The sequence below is a fragment of the Giraffa tippelskirchi genome, chromosome 8 (genome assembly GCF_054371585.1).
Source record: "Giraffa tippelskirchi isolate mGirTip1 chromosome 8, T2T-mGirTip1v1.2.pri, whole genome shotgun sequence".
NCBI lineage: Eukaryota > Metazoa > Chordata > Mammalia > Artiodactyla > Giraffidae > Giraffa > Giraffa tippelskirchi.
In genome coordinates, this window is record NC_137282.1 from 127,792,371 (window position 1) to 127,816,304 (window position 23,934).

The 23,934-nt window shown below is 43.1% G+C and overlaps 1 protein-coding gene and 1 long non-coding RNA gene across 5 annotated transcripts in view; one reads left to right on the forward strand and one right to left on the reverse strand.

Annotated features, from left to right (window-relative positions):
* TBC1D22B (TBC1 domain family member 22B) overlaps window positions 1-2,731 on the forward strand; it is a 73,192-nt gene extending 70,461 nt beyond the window's left edge. For all 3 annotated transcript variants that reach the window (XM_081520561.1, XM_081520562.1, XM_081520565.1), the window contains one exon: window positions 699-2,731. In XM_081520561.1, the coding sequence (XP_081376687.1) occupies window positions 699-827 (129 nt within the window). In that variant the 3' untranslated portion in view covers window positions 828-2,731. The remainder of the gene's footprint in view (window positions 1-698) is intronic.
* Window positions 2,633-23,885, reverse strand: LOC145517623 (uncharacterized). Of its 2 annotated transcripts, none has more exons than XR_014062212.1 (4): window positions 23,821-23,885; window positions 9,804-9,964; window positions 9,195-9,336; window positions 2,633-2,919 (listed from the first exon to the last, which is right to left on the reverse strand). It is a non-coding gene; the product is annotated as an uncharacterized LOC145517623 (long non-coding RNA). The 2 variants fall into 2 exon arrangements; XR_014062211.1 differs by lacking the exon at window positions 2,633-2,919 and adding an exon at window positions 6,791-8,246.
* Window positions 23,886-23,934: the final 49 nt, after the last annotated feature.

A 23,934-nucleotide genomic window follows, 5' to 3' on the forward strand; every position in this document is an offset into this window, starting at 1 on the left:
TGGGAAATAAGCTGGACAGGTAGGTTGAGGACAGTCTTTGGGGAACAGAGCAGAGGATAAATACAATGATTAACAAGCAAACATTGGGATTAGGAGAAAGATTGTCCAGTGCAAAAAGGTGCATAGCAGTCTTCCCCATAAAGGTGTTGGTGTTTTTTTTTCCTTTAAGGAAATAAATGAAGTATCTAATAAAAGGGAAATGTTTTAGTAAGTTAGAGTATAGCCACATGATGGAGTACTAACATTGAGAATATTCATTTTTGAAGGCTGCATGGAAAAACACAAAAATTATAGTAAAAAAGGATGATTAAAAAGTATGCAAAATCATAATTATGATTACGGCTATTTAAAGAAATGTGCATGTGAAAAAAGACAGAAACGGAATACTTTGAAATTAAGAGAGGTGTATTTGGACGAGTGATTGTTTTTCTCCTTTAAAGATGCTTATGTATTGTTGTCATCCTCTATTTATAATATTTTTAAAGAGGCAGGTGTTAGTGGATCAGACACTCAGCAGAGGCTTCTCAAGGCTTCCTGAAGGAGAACTAGGGGCCGAGGCCGTGTGCCACCTGGGAGGAGGGGGCCAGACCCTTGGGATGGGTGACCCAGGGGGAAGGGGCTCCGTCCCAGGGCCTGCGGGTCCCTTGGTCAGTAGTCCTGCAGTGATCAAATGATAAAAGTCCTTTCTTGCATTCCAGGGTCTCCTCATGCTGCTGCAAAACCTACCTACGATACACTGGGGCAACGAAGAGATTGGGCTGCTCCTCGCCGAGGCCTATAGACTCAAGTACATGTTCGCCGACGCCCCCAATCACTACCGCCGATAGGTGCTGTCTCCCCAGGGGGACCCAGACTGCCCCCCATCTCTGATGGCAATCTGATCACTGTGGCCACTGTGCGAGCCGTGGACTCCGGCCAGGAACCACTCCTGCTGTAAAAAGCTCACATCCGCTGCCCAGGTCTTAACTTTTTGGCGTGCCTGTCCACCACTCCATGTCTCCGGACGGGTCTCCTGGACCACTGTCAGTATTCCATGGCACGTCGATGGGCTCAGCTCTGGGAGAGGACAGAAGAGGAGGAACAGGGTTGTCTGCCCCTTGAAGAGAAACTGGAGGGAAGAAGGGGAAGGCTCAGGGTCTCAGCTCACATTGCCCTACAGTGGACTGGCTGTCCCGGCCCCAACTGACACCATTGCTTTTTTGTGACATAGTTTGATTTGATCATAGGTCAAAAATGCCTTATGTTTTCAGAAGACTCCTGGACCCTCCCCTCTACCCCCAACTCCTAGCCCTTCCCCTTCTGCCCAAGTCTGAGCCAGTGAGGGGCAGCTTCCTAAGAGCGTTGTTCTCAGTCGGAGGAGGCACTGATGCTTATAGCTCTGGGGAGAGACCTACACCCAAGGGCTAGGGATTTTATTTTTCCTTTTCTCACACAGATGTCTGTACGTGTGCCTGCGTCTGTGTGTGTATGTGGGTGTACACACCCATTAACATTTAGTTACACGTCTGAATGTCCGAATGTGTCTGGACCAGCCCCATCAAACAGCCAGCTGGGAAGGGCCCCAGTGACCAAGTATCCACACATCCCTTGAGAAGGATCAGGTCAGGGGAGGGAGAAGGGGCTTATTACCTCTCCGAACCCCCCCTCCTTTTTCCGTGATGACCCACTCCAAGATATTATTATGTGTAAATTGTGTTATTATGTATATGGGTAAAGATGTATAAATATATGTCTTCTTTGTAGCAGATATGATTTTTATATTTATAACGTGCATCAACATGTGAAAGCAATCTAGGTCACTAGCACAGATGAAGTTGCCAGGCAGGTGGCTTCAGCGCCTCCAGGTTGGTTCCTGGACGCCCCTCCTGTGAGGGAAGTGAAAGGGTGCCGGCCAGAGTGAGCAGAGCCGACAGATGGAGCTGCTCTGATGATCGGCGGGAGCCCTCCCCAGCATCAGCGTCTCCGAGTTCTTCCTCTCCTCCCCCTCTCTCCCCAGCCCAGGCCTCCATGGCACATTTGCCCTGTTCCTTCCCTGTCTTCAGCACTCAGAGCTCCCCTCCCTTCACCCCAGCTGCTCCCCCCACCCCCAGGGACAGGACTGCAGAGGCAGAAGCCCCTCTGCATGTTTCTAGCCCCCCTTGCCTTTCCCCTGGAACTGGGGGAGGGCTTTGGTTTTCGTGGTTTTTACAAGTCAGCATTGTATTCAAGGTAAGCTGTGACTGACTGTCAGTGCCAAGGGAGAGGGGTTTCCTGTGTGTTCCTGGGGTCTGGGGCTCTTCCCAGAGAGAGGCATTCGGTGTCCCCCCACTGTCACCATCACACCCCACGCAGCTCACGAGACGGGTGACCTGTGTTGGATGCTGGGTGTTCAGCAGCGAAGAGGTGGAGGGGGGAGGTGGCAGGCAGCCGGCACCCTCTGGGGAAGCCGGGCAATGTCCCCTGTGGATGAGGCCCTGAGTCTCCCAGTGGCGCCCACGGCGCTGGCATGTTACATTTCTCACCGGGAGCTGTTTCTCAGGCATTCTTTCCAGCCCTCTCCTTCTCCCCTTCCGAGTGCCTCAATAGCCTCCTTCACAGAGTGAGAGGGCTGTGGTCCTCCCTCAACTGGACTAATTAAAGAAAGACACTTATGTTCCCAAGTGGTGGTTTTATTTTTTTAGTTTTTATGTTTGTATGGGAAATTGTGGATAAAGTGACAGAACTGTAAATAAATAGTGTATTTCCTCCTCCACTGCTGATTTTTCTGCCATGGATTTGCGTAACCCCAAACCTAACATCTTTTCTCAGGCTCTTCGTGCCGATGCCTGTAAGCATGGGGGATGAGCTTTCTGTAGGGCACGCACAGGATCAACAGGAGGGTGGGAGGCAGCCTCAGAGGATGTCAGGAAATGCTTGCGAGTGCCTCCTCTGTGCCGGATACTGTGGACACAAACGAGTAACGTGATGCGTGATTTCTTCATCGCTCATGTGTATAGGGCACCTTGCTGTGTGCAAAGCATTGTGAAGAGCACTTGGAGGCTTATTTCATTTATGCAAAAGGAGTATATAATCTAATGGAGGTTAGAAAATGGACTGGAATTTCAGCGCTAGATGAAAGCCTGGAGACATCTAGTTCAACACCCTCATTGTTCACAGAGGAAAACCCAACCCAGGCCAAGGCCAAGGAAGGGTCGTCAAGAGCGAGGACTAGAGGACAGGCCTTCCACAGACTGGCCCTTCACTTAGGGTCTTAATTAGGTTTTGGTTTGGGGTTATTTTGTTTGTGTTTGGGTTTTTTTGAGGTTTCAGTGGTGGTAGGTAGTTTTTCTCTTGGTAACCTTACTGTGAAATGTCTTAAAGGCAGTTGACTGCATTTTTCTTTTACAAAAAATGGACTGGAATGGTAGTTTCTCTACCGAGAACATCTCCCTAGGATTCATTGGAGAGTGTTTCTTGGTTTCAGTCATTAGGAGCTATATTAGGATTAGATTCAGCTGCATGTAACAGAAACCAAAAATAACAGCTGGGTTTACACAGCATGGGGATTTACTTTTCGCTACCATGAGTGTCCAAAAGTAGGCAACCCAGGGCTGGTATGATGAGTCTGTTCACAAAGTCTTTAGGAACCTGGACTCCTCCGGGTCTTCTTGGCCAAGGTGATAGCTAGCACTCCAGCTACTACATCCATTTTCCAAGCAACAAGATGTATTAAAGAAAGGAAACAAGAAAAAGTGCAGGAAATGTGTGAGCAGTATTTTATATAAGGTTCCTGAAGGCCGCTCCATAATATCTCCGCTTACAACTCACAGGCTAGGACTTAGTCCTTAGGTTGGGGGATTAGTCTATTCCAGGACACTATATGCCTGGCTCAGAAGCAGGATTCGAAACCATGGAGGAAAGGAAGAACAGATACTAGGATTTGAGTAGCATTATTTACAATAAGAACTTTTGAAAATGGAGACCAGACTTTCTGATAAGCATATTGGGGTAGGGGATTGATCTGACTGAAATTCAAGTGATTGTTCATGTTCAGACTTAGAATTAACTTCTTTTCATGAAACATGGACAGTGTTTCTATATGATATTATTTGGACTGAGGTCATTAATTGTTCCTGAGGCTGGTAGAGAAAATAACTGACCTAGACTTGGCTTCATTCAAAAATGCTGTTTTTCATTTATGTAGAAAGTTAAGCACTTTCTGAAATATGTTTAATCATGATTATGAAATTGGTGAAAACTTTTCAGATGAATCTTGGCATACTCTGACCTGCAGTTTATCTGTTCTTCCTGCAATCAGAACCTCTATAGTTCTACTTAACTAGGCCCTATTTCTGTTTTTATTCATCCATGAGGGAAGAGTGGCACACATTCCTCAGCTAGTGACCTTGTTGCTCCTAGAGGCGTGAATCTCATGTTGAGAGTTTGGCTTGTCTTGGATTGGACTTTGCACGTCAGAGACAGCTTTGTAAAGCTTCAAGGATTGGAGTCAGAACCTAAGACCCAGTAACTGAGCCCTTCATCCGTCTCCTCAGGACTTCCAGTTCTTCCTTCCTGGTTGGAGACCGTTTTGAAAGCTGCCACAGACACCAAGGAGTCAATTTATTAGACTCATGATGAAAAAGGTGAGATTCACACCAGATCAGAGAACATCCAGCACATTGTACATGACCAGACTCTTCAGAGCCTGTGCCAACTTGCCAGGATAGCTGCAGCTACAGCCAATCAGAGCATCTCCTTATCTTGGCAAAGGCTGAGTTAGCATTCTTAGAAGCAAGGAGAATCCATGTTGGTTTTGATTCAGCAGGTGATCTGTGAGCTGTGGCTTCTGAGTGATGAATGTGAAAGTCCCTTCTTGAACTGATAGCTGGAGGTGGGGAATCTGGAAGCCAGACCCTGAGGCCCCACTACTTGCTCTGGGGATACCAAGCCTGTCTCTATAGGGACCCTAACACACCTGTCCTACCCCACCCAGCTGTCTGAGAGAGGAGAACCCAGACCTTCTCTTCAAGCCACTGGTCTCCAACCTTCTTCTCCATCCCTTTAACCTATGTCTACATTTATTGTGGGATTCTTAGAGACAGGATATAGTTGGGCCTTGATCTCCAATCCAGTCTGACAGTCTCTTAATTTGACGCATTTGGGCCATTTACAAGTGATGTTGATGTCGGTTCACTTTTAGGTCTACCATTTTATTTTACTTTATTTATTCACTTTTAGGTCTACCATTTTATTTGCTTTCTGTTTGTTCTCTTTGTTTTCTGTTTCTCTCTCTCCCCTTTCCTGCCACTTTTGGATTATTTGCATATTTTTTAGTATTGTAATATGTCTATTCACTTTTGGTTATATCTCTGTTTTCTAAGACATTGCTCTCAGAATTATAATACACAAATATAACTACCTACAGTTAATATTTTATCACTTCGAGTAAAATGTAGATGCCTCACAACCATATATTCTCCCCCTTTTATATTAGAGTTGTTATGTAAATTATGTCAGGATACATTGAAAACCGTACCAGATACTGTTATAATTTTTGCTTTTAATAGTTACACATATTTTAAAGAACTTAAGAGGAGACATTTACCATTTATGTTCTTCCTTGATTCCTTCTGCTCCAAGTTTCCCTCTGCTATTATTTCCCTTCAGCCTGAAAAACTCCCTTGAGCACTTCTCTTAGAGGAAGTTATGTAGTCCTCTTAGTTTTCCTTCATCTGAGAATTGACTTTATTTTGCCTTCATTCCTGAATTTGTTCTCTCTAGATACAGTTATTTTCTTTCAGAACTTTAACGATGTCCCAGTCTTCTCACTTCCACAGTTTCTGATGAGAAATCCATAGCAATTGAAATCATTGTTCTATATCTAATTAACCATTTTTATCAGACTGGCTTTTTTTAAATTGTAGCAAAATGTGCATACATATATTATAAAATTTGCCATCTTAATCATTTCTGGGGAATGAGCTGGCAGTCTAGTGGTTAAAACTGCCAGGACCCGGGTTCAATCCCTTCAGGGAACTAAGATCCTACAAACCACAGGGCGTGGCTATATATATGGTATTGTTGTTGTTTAGTCACTAAATCTTGTCTAACTCTTTGCAACCCCATGGACTGTAGCCCACCAGGCTTCTCTGTCCATGGGCTTTCCCAGGCAAGAATACTGGAGTGGGTTGCCATTTCCTTCTCCAGGGGTGTGTGTGTATGTATGTGTGTGTACTGTAGTGTTAAGTACATTCACACTGTTGTACAATCATCACCACCATCCATCTCCAGAACTCTTTTCATCTTGCAGAACTGAAACTGTACTCATTACTAGCTCCACATTTCCTCCTGTGCCCAGGCCCTAGCAACCACCGTTCTACTTTCTGTCTCTATGAATTTGACCACTTTAGGTGCATCACATAAGTAGAATCATACGGTACTTGTCTCTTCGTGACTGGCTTATTTCACTTAACATAAGGTCCTCAAGTTTCATTCATGTTGTAGCATATGTTATACTTCCCTTTTTAAGGCTGAGTAGTCCATCGTATGCATATAATATATTTTGTTTTTCCATTCATCACCAGTTGGCTTGCTTCCATTTTTTTTGTGTGTGGCTATTGTGAATATTCTGCTATGAATATGAGTATATAAATGTCTATTTGAGACCCTGCTTTCAATTCTTTGGGGTATATACCCAGAAGTAGAATTGACAGATCATATGGTAATTTCTATTTTTAATTATCTGAGGAACCACAGTATTGTTTTGTTTCTGAGAGTGCTTTTAAGATATTTTTTCTTTCCTTTGGGTTTGATTATGTGTCTGACTGGGTTATTTTGTTTCTTTGGTTTTTGGAGGGTTTGTTTGTTTGGTTGGCATTTATCCTGTTTGAGATTCACTGAATTTCTTGAATCTGTACTTTTTTTTTTTCTCTCTAATTTTTGCCACACCATGTAGCATGCAAGATCTTAGTTCCCTGACCAGGGATTGAACCTGTGCCCCCTATAGTAGAAGCACAGAGTCTTAACCACTGGACCTCCAAGGAAGTCCCAAGAATCTGTAATCTTGTCTTTCACCAAAATTGAGAATCTTTCAGCTACATCTTCAATTTTTTTTTTTTCCTTCACCACTCTCTTACTCCTCCCCTGGGATTCTAAAGAATGTTGGACCCACAGTCCCTAACACTCTTATTCATTAGGTTCTTTTAATCTTTTTTTCCCCCTTTCTGTGCTTCAGACTGGATAGTTTCTCTTCATCTATCTTCAAGTTCATTGACTCCTCTTCTGTCACCTCCATTCTGCTATTAAACCCATACACTGAATATTAATTTCAGATATTGTGGTTTTGGGTTCTCACATTTCTTAATTTTTTTTTTATGTTGAGCAATTTTGGATTGTATCCTGGACATTTTGAGTACTGTGTATGAGACTCTTATTGTCATTAGTCACTAAGTCATGTCTAATTCCTTGCCTGCAAGACTCTTGTCCATGGGATTTCCCAGGCAAGAATACTGGAGTGGTTGCCATTTCCTTCTCCAGGGGATCTTCCCGACCCAGGGACTGAACCCACGTCTGCTGCACTGCAGGCGGATTCTTTACTGCTGAGCTACCATATGAGACTCTGGGTTTACTGAAAATCCAGCTCTCCTGTTTTGTCCTTTTTTGTTTTTGGCTGCACTTCGAGGCTTTTGTGATCTTAGTTCCCAGACAAGGGGTTAAACCTGGTGAAAAATGCAGAATCCTAGTCACTGGACCACAAGGGAGTCCCCTCCCCCTGTTTTTATAAGTAAAGTTTTCTTGGAACACAACCCTGCCTGTTTATTTACATATTACCTATGGCTGCTTTGGCATAGCAACAGCAGAGTTGAGTAGTTGTGATAGACTATGATTCAAAGCCTAAACTATGTAATATCTGTCCCTTTATGGGAAAAGTGTGCTGACCCCTGCTCTAGAAAACAGTGATTTTGTTTTGTTTTAGCAGGCAATCTATCCAGTTAGGTTCAAACTGCAAGTTCTGTCTCTTTTGCTGTGGGCTGTTGTTCCAATGTCATTTCAGTTTTTCAGAGGCTTTGCTCGGCTATTTGGGATTTGTTCGGATGATGCAAAAGTCGTGCCAGTTCACACACAGAATTAGAGGACCCCCCCTTCTCTAGCTGGCCCCTCTCTGGGATTCTCCCTATCCTCTTTGGTTCACCAAGGCTTCATTTCCCGGTCAGTTAACCAGAATGACAGTGTTTCTCTTGAAATTTCAGCTGCCCATACTGCTGCCACCACTGCTCCAGAATTGAGGGCTACCCTTGGGATTGGTCCAGGAGAGAGAGAAAAAAAATTTAATGAGAATTCTGACTTGGAACGACCCTTTTCCCAAGTCTGGTCAGAGAGATGGGGTTTGTGAAAGAAATACGTATTTGGTCTCTGCCTCTGGTTCCTGCCACAGAGCTCCTAAAGTCATTAATTTTTTGAGAGATAGGGTTGTGTATAGTCAAGGCTATGGTTTTTCCGCTAGTCGTTTATGGATGTGAGAGTTGGACCATAAAGAAGGCTGAGCCCAAAGAATTGATGCTTTCGAACTGTGTTTCTGGAGAAGACTCTTGAGAGTCCCTTAGACAGCAAGAAGATCAAACCAGTCAATCCTAAAGGAAATCAACCCTGAGTATTCATTGGAAGGATGGATGCTGAAGCTGAAGCTCCAATACTTTGGCCACCTGATGTGAAGAGCCAACTCATTGAAAAAATACCCTGATTCTGGGAAAGAATGAAGGCAAAAGGGGAAGGGGATGACAGAGGATGAGATGTTATTGGATAGCATCACTGACTCAATGGACATGAATTTGAGCAAACTCTGTGAGATAGTGGAGGACTGAGGAGCCTGGAAGGCTATAGTCCATTGGGTCTCAATGAGTCAGACATGACTTAGCAACCGAAAAAGAACAAGGGGTGTTAGGATTATCTTTTTTTCCTGACATTTGATCTTGACCTCTCAGTTTCTGACACAGATCTCCTAAATCCCTTGGAATTTCCAGAGTGGTAAGAGCATCTTTTGTTCTAACACAGAGAATCTTGGTGGGCTTCTGAATAGATTCAGGATGGGGTCCTGGTCACAAGAAAGATTATGTCATGATCAGAAGCTTGGAAACTTTCAGCCTCACCACCCATCCTCTGGGGAAGGGAAGAAGATTGGGGATTGAATTAATGATTAATTATGCCCATGTGATGAAGCCTTCATAAAAAATCCTTACCAGAGAGGATCAGAGAAATTCCAGTTGAACATATCCATGTGCTTAGAGAGTGGTGCTCCCCAACTTCACAGGGACAGAAATTCCTCCATTCAGCTCCCTTCCTTCCAGACTTCCACTTATGTACCTCTTCATCTGGCTGTTTCTTTATAATAAACCAGTAAAGGTAAGTGTTTCTTTGAGTTCTGTTTTCTTGAGTTTCTGATATAGCAAATTATCCAACCTGAGGAAGAGGTGGGTTATAGGAACCCCTGATTTGTAGCTAGTTATTCAGAAGTAAAAGTGGTATCCTGGGTTGTGTGACTGGCATGTGAAACGGACAACCTTGTGGGAATGAGCCCTGAACCTTTGAGGTCTGCACTAACTCAACTGAACTGCAGGACACCCAGTTGGTGTCTGGAGAGTTAAGAAAAGTGTTTGGTGTGGAAAAAACCCACACACGTCTGGTGTCAGAAGTAAAGCTGTGAGAAGAGTAGAAGAAACAAGAGTTGTTTTCTTGTCGGTTTCTCTTGAAGTTTTTGCTGACTCTGCTCCTGTGAACTCCCCTACAGGGGGCCTACTCTCTGGTCAAAGCTGTGAGAGAAAAAAGGAAAAAAATTTTGAGAAACTCACCCAATACAGATAGCTTCTCCAAGCTCCCTAATTTGCCTGCTTGTTTACTTTGCAGAGTTCTTAGGTAGTTGTATTTTGTCCAGAATATTTAGTTGTAACTGTTGGCAGAGAGACTACAGTGGGCTTATTCCATCTTGTCCAGAACCAAAAACCCTTCCAACCTTTAGTGGGGAAAAAAAAAAACATTTTACGTTAAGACCCATATAGATACATACACAAATATAAGCAACATTTCACAAAGAGTACCAGCCCTCACTATGTGTGATGGCCTCTGACCTGTTCTATTGTATTCCATTTTTCAAAAATAGTAGTCAAGATTCTTCATTGTTCAGTCACCTAGTCCTGTCTGACACTTTGTGACCCCATGGACTGCAGCACACCAGGCCTCCCTGTCTCACCATCTCCTGAAGTTTGCCCAAGTTCATGTCAATTTCGTCAGTGATGCTATCCAGCCATCTCATCCTCTGACGCACTTTTCTGCTTCTCCCCTTGGTCTTTCCCAGCCCCAGGGACTTTTCCAATGAGTCGGCTGTTCGCATCAGACGACCAAAATACCGGAGCTTCAGCTTCAGCATCAGTCCTTCCAGTGAGTATCCAGGATTGATTTCCCTCAAGATTGACTGGTTTGATCTCGCTGTCCAAGGGACAGGAGTCCTCTCCAGCACCACAGTTCAAAGGCATGAATTCTTTGGCACTCGGCCTTCTTTATGATCCAGCTCTCAAAACCGTACATGACCACTGGGAAGACCATAGCCTTGACTATACAGACCTTTGTCGGCAGAGTAATGTCTCTGCTTTTCAACACACTGTCTAGGTTTGCCATCGCTTTCCTGCCAAGAAGCAGTCGTCTTCTGCTTTCATGGCAGCAGTCACCGTCCACAGTGATTTTAGAGCCAAAGAAGAGGAAATCTGTCACTACATCCACCTTTCCCCCCTCTACTTGCCATAAAGTAATCGGGCTGGATGCCATATCTTTAGTTTTTTTAATATTTAGTTTTAAAAGATTCATTACTGAGTGTTAACCTGTTTGAAAAACACCAAATATTTGGAGTTGTTTGAAACAACTCCAAATATTATGGAAATGAAAGAGAGAAGGCTGCTACTAGCTGTAATAAATGTAAGCACATTTCAATAAGTCCTGAATAATAAATACTAGAGCTGATAGTGCAATAAATTTATGAGTCCAAAAACACGTGATGAAAATTGCATTATTACCTTGGTTTGTAGAACTCAAGCTTCTGCAAATGAGAAACAGCCCCACTCTGAACAAAGGTGCATTAAGGTATGAGTCTTTGTGATTTTTGTAGTCCCAGAGTAGCCAACTTAGAGTGATATGATTCAACTGTAAGTCACCCCAGGCCTAATTTTATATTAGATGCTTGATACCATGTGTTACTTCCAAAAATAAACAGTCTGAAGCCAACTGTGCAATGAGAGGAAAACAAGGCAGTAATTATTGATGCCTGATTCTCACTGCCTTCTTTCCTTCTCTCTCGCCTACCTCCTCACCCCCCTTTAATAGAATCAGATGGGTAATAAATATTTGAACCAGGATGTAAATGCTTAAAGAAACAGCCAGGGCCCCAACAAAAAAGGAAGAAGTTTGTTTCCTACAGTACTAATTTCAAGTACCTCCAAATCATCCACCCTAATTACTGATTACAGATAACTGCAGAATATAATAAATTCAATGACTCCTAAGTACTTCCAAAATATAATAAACTTGATTAAAGATTTCAGAAATATATTACAACTCTATACTTGAAACCCCATGTTTACATAATATAGCACTTAGTAAACAAGCCACCCAAAGCAGATGGTCCCTTTCCCCCTCCTCACCTACTTCGGGTTTTCTAAAAAGTTCCCTTTCAAAAATAAAAGACATCTTTCCTTGATTCTTTCAGCATTGAGTCTTCCATTTTGGAGATGGGCAGAGAAGAGATGATGGGAGGATAAATGAATAAGAAAAAAGCAGAATGAAAGAGAACGTAGAGCTGTCAGCCCCACCTCTCCACCCCTGCCCCCCTACCCCCAGAGACAAAGGCTGGATCACCCCATCTGGGGCCTTATTTATTCAACAGTCACTCACCCTGATTTCCTCCAAGTCTAGGAGACCCAGTTGTGCACTCACTGTTCACCCCATCCCCAAGGTGACTAAATGTAGCAGTCTATTGAAAAACTGACCTGTGATCTCAAGGTTAGAGAGTCCTTAAGGAGAAATACAGGACCTCACTTAAGATACTACATCAAGACACCTTTCTTCTCTGCTCTATCTTTTGAAAACTCAACGAAAAGGTCCCATCTCACCCTTACTGAACCTCTCAAAGGAGAACCATGCTTCAAATCAGTTGGCAGAGCTATGCCCCCAGAATGGATCAACCCTTGCTCACAGAGGGGACGCTTTTGGTTTAGACGTTTAAAAAACCCGTCATGCTGGAGATGGGTAATAAAAGAGCGTAAGCTTGATTGAAGGGATTTATAACTTGCCAATTAGAAGAAAACATCTTGTTTTCATGTCTGGACAAGGGAGCATAGAAAAGGTGTAGGGAGGTAGTTTTTACCTGCAGGGGGTGGGTTCTGCAGAAACTGACCATTCTACTACAGCTCAATTGTGTCCAACTCTTTATGACCCCAAAGACTGCAGCCCTCCAGGCTCTTCTGTCCATGGGATTTTCCAGGCAAGAATACTGGAGTGGGTTGCCATTGCCTTCTCCAGGGGATCTTCCCAACCCAGGGATCAAACCTGAGTCTCTTGCATCTCCAGCATTGGCAGGCAGGTTCTTTACCACTGAGTCACCTGGGTAACCCATTTTCTACAGCAACAGCTAACAATTATTGGTACTTATTATGTACCAAGCATAATTATCTTACAGGTATTAACCAAATCAATTCTGGGACTTCCCTGGTGGTCCAGGGGTTAAGACTCCACACTTCTACTGTAAGGAGGTGCAGCCAAAACCAAATCAATTCTCACAACAACCCTATAAGTTTAATGCTATCATTTTCATGACCCTCATCTTATAAATGGGGAAAGTAAGGCTTGGAGAGGTCAGGTAACTTACTCACGATCTCACATCTAATAAGTAGCAGAACTGGGATTTGAACCCTGGCAACTTGACTCCAGACTCCACACACCTCACTACCATGCTGTAGTAGCCTTTGATTTACCAAGAAATTGAGTAGGGGTTGGCCTCACAAAAAAACACAGAACAAAAGGCAATCACTTACACACCATTCTTTTACGCCGCCTCTATTCCAGGGAGATAAAAAGAAAGGACATGATGGAGAGAAAGAGAAAGATTTGATCATCATGATCAAATCATTTTAATTCATTAACTTGAGTTCTAAAGCCTGCAGCGACAGCTGCCTACCAAAATCCATGCTGCCCTTCCCAGAGTATACAACTGTTTCTGGAAACTGGCTGATTAACCAGGGACTACATTTTCCAACCTTCCTTGGATGTAGATGGTGTCATGTGACAAGTTCTCTCCAGTAAAATATATGTCCCTTTTGAGACAAGACAATTAAGAAGCAGGTGTGCCTTCTCCATTTTCTCCTCCCCTGTTTTGCTTTCCAGATGCAAATGAACCCAAGCCCTGGGGAATAGGGAAGCCACAGAATGAAAGTAGTCAGAGTTCCTGGGTGATTTAATGGAAGGCTGTCCACCAATCAGGAACACTGCACTGAATAATTATTTGAGTAAAAAATAAAATTTATTGTGCAGAACCACTGAAATCTGAGGTTTGTATGTTACAGCAGCTAGCATTACCCTAACTAGCATATGAAGCGGTGCGTGTGCGGTAAGTCTCGTCAGTCATGTCTGACTCTCTGTGACCCCATGGACTGTAGCCTGCCAGGCTGCTCTGTTCATGGGATTCTCCAGGCAAGAATACTGGAGTGGTTGTCATGCCCTCTCCCCAGGGGATCTTCCCAACCCAGGGATTGAACCCGCATCTCTTCTATCTCCTGCATTGGCAGGCGGGTTCTTTACTACTAGTGCCACCTGGGAAGCCTATATAAAGCAGACCACTTTCCTAAGGTAGCCCTCACACACCCTTCCTGTTCCAATTTTTTATTACTGTATAACAAACTATCCCAAAACTACATGGTTTAACACAACCATTGGATTATGCTCACAAACGCTGTGGGTCAGGAACTCAAATGGGGCACAGCAGGGATGGTTAGATCTACTCCATGATGTCTAAAACAAGACCAGGAGCAGACTGTGGCTCAGATCATGAACTCCTTATTGCAAAATTCAGACTGAAATTAAAGTAGGGAAAACCACTAGACCATTCAGGTATGACCTAAATCAAATCCCTTACGATTATACACTGGAAGTGACAAATGGATTCACGGGATTAGATCTGATAGACAGAGTGCCTTAAGAACTATGGATGGAGGTTTGTGACATTGTACAGGAGCTGTGATCAAGACCATCCCCAAGAAAAAGAAACGCAAAAAGGTAAAATGGTTGTCCGAGGAGGCCTTACAAATACCTGAGAAAAGAAGAGAAACTAAAGGCAAAGGAGAAAAGGAAAGATATACCCATCTGAATGCAGAATTCCAAAGAATAGCAAGGAGAGATAAGAAAGCCTTTCTAAGTGATCAATGCAAAGAAATAGAGGAAAACAATAGAATGGGAAAGACTGCAGATCTTTTTAAGAGAATCAGCGATACCAAGGGAACATTTCATGCAAAGATGGGCACAATAAAGGACAGAAATGGTATGTACCTAACAGAAGCAGAAGATATTAAGAAGAGGTGGCAAGAATACACAGAAGAGCTATACAAAAAAGGTTTTAATGACCCAGATAACCATGATGGTGTGGTCACTAACCTAGAGCCAGACATCCTGGAATGCAAAGTCAAGTGGGCCTTAGGAAGCATCACTACAAAGAAAGCTAGTGGAGGTGATGAAATTCCACTTGAGCTATTTCACATCCTAAAAGAAGGTGCTGTTAAAGTGCTGCACTCAACATACCAGCAAATTTGGAAAACTCAGCAGTGGCCACAGGACTGGAAAAAGTCAGTTTTCATTCCAGTCACAAAGAAAGGCAATATCAAAGAACAAAGATGCGTGCACAGTTGCACGTATCTCACACACTAGCAAAGTAATGCTCAAAAATAGCCAAACTAGACTTCAACAGTACATGAACCAAGAACTTCCAGATGTTCAAGCTGGGTTTAGAAATGGCAGAGAAACCAGAGATCAAATTGCCAACATCCACTGGATCATAGAAAAAGCAAGAGAGTTCCAGAAAAACATCTATTTCTGCTTCATTGACTATGCCAAAGCCTTTGACTGTGTGGATCACAACAAACTGGAAAATTCTTAAAGAGATGGGAATACCAGACCCCCTTACCTGCCTCCTGAGAAATCTGTATGCAGGTCAAGAAGCAACAGTTAGAACTGGACATGGAACAACAGACTGGTTCCAAATTGGGAAAGGAGTATGTCAAGGCTGTATATTGTCACCCTGCTTATTTAACTTGCATGCAGAGTACATCATGCAAAATGCCAGGCTGGATGAAGCACAAGCTGGAATCAAGATTGCTGGTAGAAATATGAGCAACCTCAGATACACAGATGACACCACCCTTATGGCAGAAAGTGAAGAGGAACTAAAGAGCCTCTTGATGAAAGTGAAAGAGGAGAGTAAAAAAGCTGGCTTAAAACTCAACGTTTAAAAAACTAAGATCATGGCATCCAATCCCATCACTTCATGCCAAATAGATAGGGAAACAACGGAAACAGTGACAGACTTTATTTTCTTGGGCTTCAAAATCACTGTAGATGGTGACTGCAGCCATGAAATTAAAAGACACTTGCTCCTTGGAAGAAAAGCCATGACCAATCTAGACAGATTATTAAAAAGCAGAGACATTCCCGACAAAGGTCTGTCCAGTCAAAGCTATGGTTTTTCCAGTAGTCATGTATGGATGTAAGAGTTGGACTATAAAGAAAGCTGAGTGCTGAAGAATTGATGCTTTTGAACTGTGGTGTTGGAGAAGACTCTTGAGAGTCCCTTGGACTGCAAGGAGATCAAACCAGTCAATAATAAAGGAAATAAGTCTTGAATATTCATTGGAAGGACTGATGCTGAAGCTGAAGCTCCAATACTTTGGCCGCATACCCTGATGCTGGGCAAGATTGAAGGCAGGAGGAGAAGGGGACGACAGAGGATGAGATGGTTGGATGGCATCACTGACTCAATGAAAATGAGTTTGAGTAAGCTCCGGGAGTTGGTGATGGACAGGGAAGCCTGTTATGCTGCAGTCCATGGGGTCACAAGGAGTCAGACACGACTGAGTGACTGAACTAACTGAACTGACTGACTGACCATGATGTCTGGGGCCTCAGCAGAATGACTCAAAGACTGGTATCCTCTAGGGGGTAACTTCATTCCTGTGTCTGGCACATTAGTTGGGAGCTCAGCCTATTGGCCAGAACATGTACATGTGGCCTCATCAGGTGACCTCTCCACTTGCTCATGGTTGACTGGATTCTAAGGGCATCCCGAAAAGCCAGGTGGAAGCTGTATCACCTTTGATGGCATAGCATCACTTCTGCAGGAGTCACATACCCACCCAGATTCAAGGGAAGGAAATAGAGATGTCATCCTGCAATGTGAAGAATGTCAGTGTGACATTGTGGAAGTGCAGGGCATGGGCGATCTTGTGATCATCTTGGAAAACAATCTTCTGCACTTTTCTCCATATTTCTCCCTCCTTTTCCTGTTCTTCTTCCTGCTCTGTGCTTCCTCTTCTTCTTGTCATTTTCCTTTCCCACTCCCCAAACCTCTCCTTTGCCAGCTCTAACATTCCCCGGCTCTGTTCAACTAACATTAACTTGGTGTATGTAATGGGACAGGTCCATAGATAGAGATAACATAGATCCATAGACCCATAGATATAGATAACACCCTACTTCCTTATCTGCATCCTGCTCTCTTGCTGTCTCCATTTCTCCCTCTTGGGATGAGTATACGGAAAAATTTCTTATCCTTACCACTACTGACATTTTGGACTAGATAATTCTTATTGTGGGGACTATCTTGTGATTTCTAGGGTGTTTTGATTCCTGGGTTGGGAAGATCTGCTGGAGAAGGGATAGGCTACCCATTCCAGTATTCCTGGGCTTTCCCTGTGGCTCAGTTGGTAAAGAATCCACCTGCAATGTGGGAGACCTAGATTCAATTCCTGGGTTGGGAAGATCCCCTAGAGAAGTGAAAGACTACCCACTCCAGTACTCTGGCCTGGAGAATTCCATGGACTGTAGTCCATGGGGTCACAAAGAGTCAGACACGACTGAGCCACTTTCACTTTCACTTCACAGGAGTGGAATTAATACATTCCTCAAATCTTAGAAGGCAGTAACTCCAAACTATTTTCATCATGCACTCTTAGCATCAGAACAAAGTCTGAGCATACAGTCTGATATATGAATATTTATTTATTCATGTAAAGTCTACACATATTCTCTACATTCTTGTATGTAAGTAAAAAGTATTCACAAAAGTGGACATTTTGAATATTTATTCATTTTTGGCTGTGCTGGGTCTTTGTTGCTGCATGTGCAAGCTTTCTCTAGTTGCAGCGAGAGGGAGCTACTCTTCGTTATCGTGCATGAGCTTCTCATTGCAGTGGCTTCTCTTTTTGCGGAGCGCGGGCCCTAGGTGCACTGGCTTCAGTAGTTGAGGCTTGCTGGCTCTAGAGTGCGGGCTCAGTAGTTGTGGCACAGGGGTTTACTTGCCCCATGACTATGGGATCTTCCCAGCCCAGGGATACAACCTGTGTCCCCTACACTGGTAGGCGGATTCGTAACCACTGGACCACCAGGAAGTCCCCAAAGTGGACATTTTTAAAAGAACAGGATAAAATCCTAATTAGATATCCTGATATATTCTTTCCACAAGCAAATGAGCCCATCTTGTGCACTCCCTGAGATATGGACATCCCACCTTAGAGACTGCTGCTGGACTGTAATGAATGCAGCTTTGGGGCTAGATAGATCCAGTCTCACAACCCTGGCTTCAGTCCCCTGTGCAGCCATTTATTAGTAGAGTTTCACTCATTGATTCAACAAAAATGCCAGGAATGCAGTGGAAAACAAGACATAACCCCTCAAGAAGCTCCTGGTAATGAGATCGTGGGCAACCCAGGAGCCCCAGTTTACTCACAGGTAAATGGATGCAGGATGGTAAATGAGAATCAAGTAAGATAATATACAAAAATCATGTAGTAGGTACTCAAAAATGTACCTACTGATTCATTGTAGGGCTATTTGTGATAGTGAAAGACTGAAAAGAACCCAACTGTATATCAGTAAGGGACTGGTTCAATCAACAGTGGTACATCAGCACAGTGGAGGAACATACATCTGCAAAGGGGAAGGAGGACTATATGCATATACTGCTATGGAGTGATGGCTGTGATATATGGTTAAATAAGACAAGGTGCAGGCGTGGGAGACGTTGAATGCATAAAGCAAGGGGGATCTTTTTAGGGTGATGAAACTATTCTCTGTGATACTATGCATGACACTAGACATTTGCCAAAACCTGTAGAATTTTGCATTCAAAAGAGTGAAACTTCGAATGTATATAAATTTTAAAAAATCATTTAGGCAGTCAGGGGATTTCAAATAGAATGCAGATGGTGGCAAAAGAGTCTAACTGTATGAAACATCCTCTCTGAAGGGGGTGGGGGAAGAGGGTGCTAAGTAACTTTGGAAATGAGTTAAGTCTTTAAGACTAAAGACAGAAGACCTGCATGTAAGTTGTGTAGTGTAACTGATAAAGTTGTTTTCCATGGGTGAATGGGTTAACTATTTTGAAACCACTGTACATGTATACTGAAAATGATGATTAAATAAATAAATGGCAAATGGTGGGAGCCAGGCTTCTCACTTTTGGAGTTATGGAAGGTCACAGGTAAGCAAGAATGATCCAGCAGTAATGCATTAGCATTGTAAGACATCAATATGCACATGTTTAATTCACAGATGGAGATATATGTTTATATGTACATTTATGTATATACACGTTATTACATAGACACACAACATACATGCTTGCATACATACATATTCATTGATATATGGATATAAGTGAAAGTGGCTCAGTTGTGTCTGACTCCCTGCGACCCCACGGACTATACAGTCTGTGGAATTCTCCAGCCCAGAATACTGGAGTGAGTAACCTTTCCCTTCTCTAGGGGATCTTCCCAACCAAGAGACTGAACCCAGGTTTCCCACAGTTCGGGCAAATTCTTTACTAGCTGAGCCACAAGGGAAGCCCACTTCCCCTATATCTTCCCATATAACAGTGGTTCTCAACTGGGGGTGATTTTGAATGCCAGAGGATATTTGGCAATGACTGGATACATTTTTGATTGCCATGACAAGGGCAGGTGCTACTGGCATTTAGTGAGTAAAAGCCAGGGATGCTGCAAGTGAAAGAAAGTGAAAGTGGCTCAGTTGTGTCTGACTCTTTGCGACCCCATGGACTATACAGTCCATGGAATTCTCCAGGCCAGAATACTGGAGTGGGTAGCTTTTCCCTTCTCCAGGGGATCTTCCCAACCCAGGGGTCGTACCCAGGTCTCCCACATTTCAGGCAAATTCTTTACCAGCTGAATCACAAGGGAAGCCCAAGAATACTGGAGTAGGTAGCCTATCCCTTCTCCAGGGGATCTTCCTGACCCAGGAATCGAACAGGGGTCTCCTGCATTGCAGGCAGATTCTTTACCAACTGAGCTATCAGGGAAGCCAATATGGATATAAAAGGGTTGGTATTCACATGTATGGCTTCCTAGGACATATACTCATTGCTCTGCCAGTTGAGAGAACCTAGAAGCAGGAACATTCCAGTAGCAATGAGCATACCTGGTGCCTAGATCCTGGTTTCTAATACCATTTTCCAATAAAAGGAACCAGCGCTCCTTGGGGAAATGGCTCATACCAGGTTGTGAGCATCTTATGCTAGAAAGTAAGAAAGTGCTCAGTAAAACACAATAATGGAAGTGTGCCAAGGGAACAATGTAGCCATGGATCTCAACAGCCAAAGTGGGAATAGTTTGACTAACAAAGTGGTATTGGATTACAGCACAAAGTATAAAATAAGTATTCGTCAGTTCATACTGATGTCATAAATGACTTGATAAATAAGCGGGGGAGAAGAGACAAATTTCTCCTGCAGAAGAATTCCAAGTAATTTATGTGGATACCATGCCCTTAAGGAAGTGGAGCGTAACTCTCAACTCGTGTGGGTTGTGCAATGATTTCCTTCCAAAGAACACAAGTATGGAAAAGAAGGGAAAGTGTAACTTCACAGTAGGGAAAAGTGACAAACACCACCTCAGCCAGGTGATCAAGATTAACATCAATAGTAATAATTCATGTTGATAGCATGTACCCTTAATGTGCTATGAGAATGGCAATTTATCTCTGTGGTCTTCCTCCCCAAAACCTATTACCCCAATCTAATCATGAGAAAAATATCAGCCAAGTCCCAGGTGAGAAATATTCTACAAAATACCTAGCTAATATTCCTCGAAACTGTCAAATTCATCAAAAACAGGTAAAGTCCAAGAAACTGTCACAGCCAAGAAGAGCCTAAGGAGATGTGATAACTAAATGTCAGGATGGCCTTCAGGTGCACTTGCTGCTCCTGGGACAGAACACTCATCCGAAGCTTAGGGAAGCATCTCCATGAGCGCAGATACAGCTCCCACCAATCTTCCTGACTCAAGGCACACAGACAAAATGTTCCAGGGCTGGGACTGCAACCTAGTTAGGAAACTAGTTTCTAGAAATAGACCTGAACTGGCAGCCTCCACCACTATGTAGTCTGTTACCCTGCGAAGATTATTAAGCCTCTCTGTGCCTCTTTTCTCATCATTCCTAAAGTAGAAATTATAATTGTAGCCACCATCATTATATTGTTTATGAGAAGCAAACAGGATAAAGGGCATAGGGTGCTTGGCCTAGTACTTCACACTTAACTCTCAATAAATATTATTGCTGTTGTTCAATCACCTGTCTGCCACTTTGTGACCCCATGGACTGCAGCACACCAGGCCTCCCTGTCCCTCACCATCTCCTGAAGTTTGCCCAAGTTCATGTCCATTGCATCAATGATGCCATGCAACCATCTCATCCTGTGACACCCTCTTCTCCTTCAGTCTTCTCCTTCTCAATCTTTCCCAGCATCAGGGGCTTTCCCAATGAGATGACCAAAATACTGGAGCTTCAGCTTCAGCATCAGTCAGTCCTTTCAACAAGTATTCAGGCCTGATTTCCCTCAAGATTGACTGGCTTGATCTCCTTGCTGTCCAAGAGACTCTCAGGAGCCTTCTCCAGCACCACAGTTTGAAAGCATTAAATCTTTGGCATTCTGCCTTCTTTACAGTCCAGCTCTCGCAACCATACGTGACCACTGGGAAGCCCATAGCCTTGACTATACAGACTTCTGTCAGCACAGTAATGTCTCTTCTTTTCAACACACTGTCTAGGTTTGTCATAGCCTTCCTTCCAAGAAGCAATTGTCTTCTGATTTCATGGCTACAGTCACTATCCACAGTGATTTTAGAACCCAAGAAGAGGAAATCTGTCACTACTTCCACCTTTTCCCTCTCTATTTGCCATGAAGTAATGGGGCCGGATGCCATGATCTTAGTTTTTTTAATATAGTCATAAGCCAGCTCTTTCACTCTCCTCCACCATCATCGAGAGGCTCCTTAGTTCCTCTTCACTTTCTGCCATTAGAGTGGTATCATCTGCATATCTGAGGTTGTTGATGTTTCTCCCACCTAGCTTGATTCCAGCTTCTGACTCATCCAGCCCAGCATTTCTCATGATGTGCAGATTAAACAAACATGATGACAGCAGACAGCCCTGTTGTACTCCTTTCTCAATCTTGAACCAATCAGTTGTTCCATGCAGGGTTCTAATTGTTGCTTCTTGACCCACATACAGGTTTCTCAGGAGACAGGTAAGATGGTCTGGTATCCCCATCTCTTTAAGAGCTTTCTACAGTTTATTATGATCCACACAGTCAAAGGCTTTAGTGTAGTTGATGAAACAGAGGTAGATGTTTTTCTGGAATTTCCTAGCTTTCTCTATGATCCAGCGAATGTTGGTAATTTGATCTCTAGTTCCTTCACTGCTTTGTCATGGTGAAGGGGCTTGCTGTAGCTCAATGAACCTATGAGCCATGCTGTGTAGGGCTACCCAAGATGGACGGGTCACAGTGGAGAGTTCTGACAAAATATGATCCAGTGGAGGAGAGAAAGGCAAACCACCCCAGTACACTTGCTATGAGACTCTCATGAACTGTATAAAAGGACAATAAATATTAGCCATTTACTATCTCATTTTGTATGATTCATTTTTAGTATATATATTTTCTGCCAACAGAATTTAAGAAAATTGTTAACCACATACTGAAAAATTAAAAGATGAAAGGGGGCATTGAGTTATTAACAGACATAGTTACTACAGGGAGCATTTACCAGACTATACTGGAGAATCAAAGGAAAGAGTCTGAAGTTGTTTGTTTTTTAATTAATAGCTTTGTTGAGGATAATTCACACACCATAAAATTCATCCATTGGTGGATAAAGAAGATGTGGTGTATATATATACAATGGAATATTACTAAGGCATAAAAAGAATGAAATAATGCCATTTGCAGCAACATGGTGAAACTAGAGATGATCATATTAAGTGAGGTAAGTCAGAAAGAGAAAAATACCATATGATATCCCTTATATGTGGAATCTAAAAAAATAACACAAATGTTTACAAAACAGAAACAGACTCACAGACTTAGAAAACAAACTTATGGTTACCAAAGGGGAAGGGTAGGGAGAGAGATAAATTAGAAGTTTGGGATGTGCAACTGCAGACTACTATATATAGAATAAATCACATGGTCCTACTGTATAGCACAGGGATCTATATTCAGTATCCTGTGATAAATCATAATGAAAAATAATATATATGTATAACTGAGTCACTTTGCTGTGCAGCAGAAATTAACAATATTGTAAATCAACTATATGTCAATAAAAATTTAAAAAATCCATCAGAATCCATGCTTTAAGGATTTTGCAGTAAATTTATACTGATCACTACAATCTAGTTTCATTTTCACTTATTTACTTATTTTTAATTGAAATATAATTGATGTACAATATTATGTTCCAGTGTATACCACAATCCAGTTTTAGAACAATTCTATCACCTCAGAAAATTCTCTTAAGTCCATTTCATTCAGCCCCCTGGCTTCCACACTCAGCAGCGGTAACTGCTTTCTGCCTGGATCAGTTCAGTTCAGTTCAGTCGCTCACTCGTGTCCGACTCTTTGCGACCCCATGAATCGCAGCACGCCAGGCCTCCCTGTCCATCACCAGCTCCCGGAGTTTAGTTTACACAAACCCATGTCCATCGAGTCGGTGATGGATAGATTTGCCTAATAAGATCTAAGTTTTTTAAAATATTTTTTCTGCGGGGGGGGGGAGGGGAGGGTGAGTCGCCCTGCTATGCTTGCAGGATCTATTTCTTTTTTTTGGCAGGATCTTAATTCCCCGACGGGGGACTGAACTGCGCTACCCTGTCAGTGAAAGCGAGGAGTCCTAACCACTAGACTGCCAGGGGATTCCTTTCTTTCTTTAAAAAAAAAAAAATTTTTTTTTTTCAGTCTAAGTTTGAAAAAAAATAGTTAAAGGAGATGGTGCAAAAGAGGTGCTATTTAACACAACTTTAATAGATTTAAAACATCACAAGTTAAAAGTTGTTTAAAAGTAGGTTATAATTTTAAATAACTTAGAAAGCGTTATAAAGCAAAATTTTTAAAAAGGAAGAAAAGTGAGAAGAGACTCCAGTTTGGGGAGGCTAGGACTGGGGTAAGGGTTCTACAAAGGGTGGGCAAGGTGTGACAGGAGCATTAGAGTGCCTGGGGCGGGGTGGGAGTGGGGGCAAATGCCGCACCTTGGGCTAGACCACCCTCACCTGGCCTAGACCACCTTCACCTGGGCTACCGGCCGCCAAGCGCCCTCCTCTCGCGCAGGCGCAGTGACTCCCGCTCGCTAGCGGGGGCGGGCTGGGGGTGGAGTCCAAGCGAAC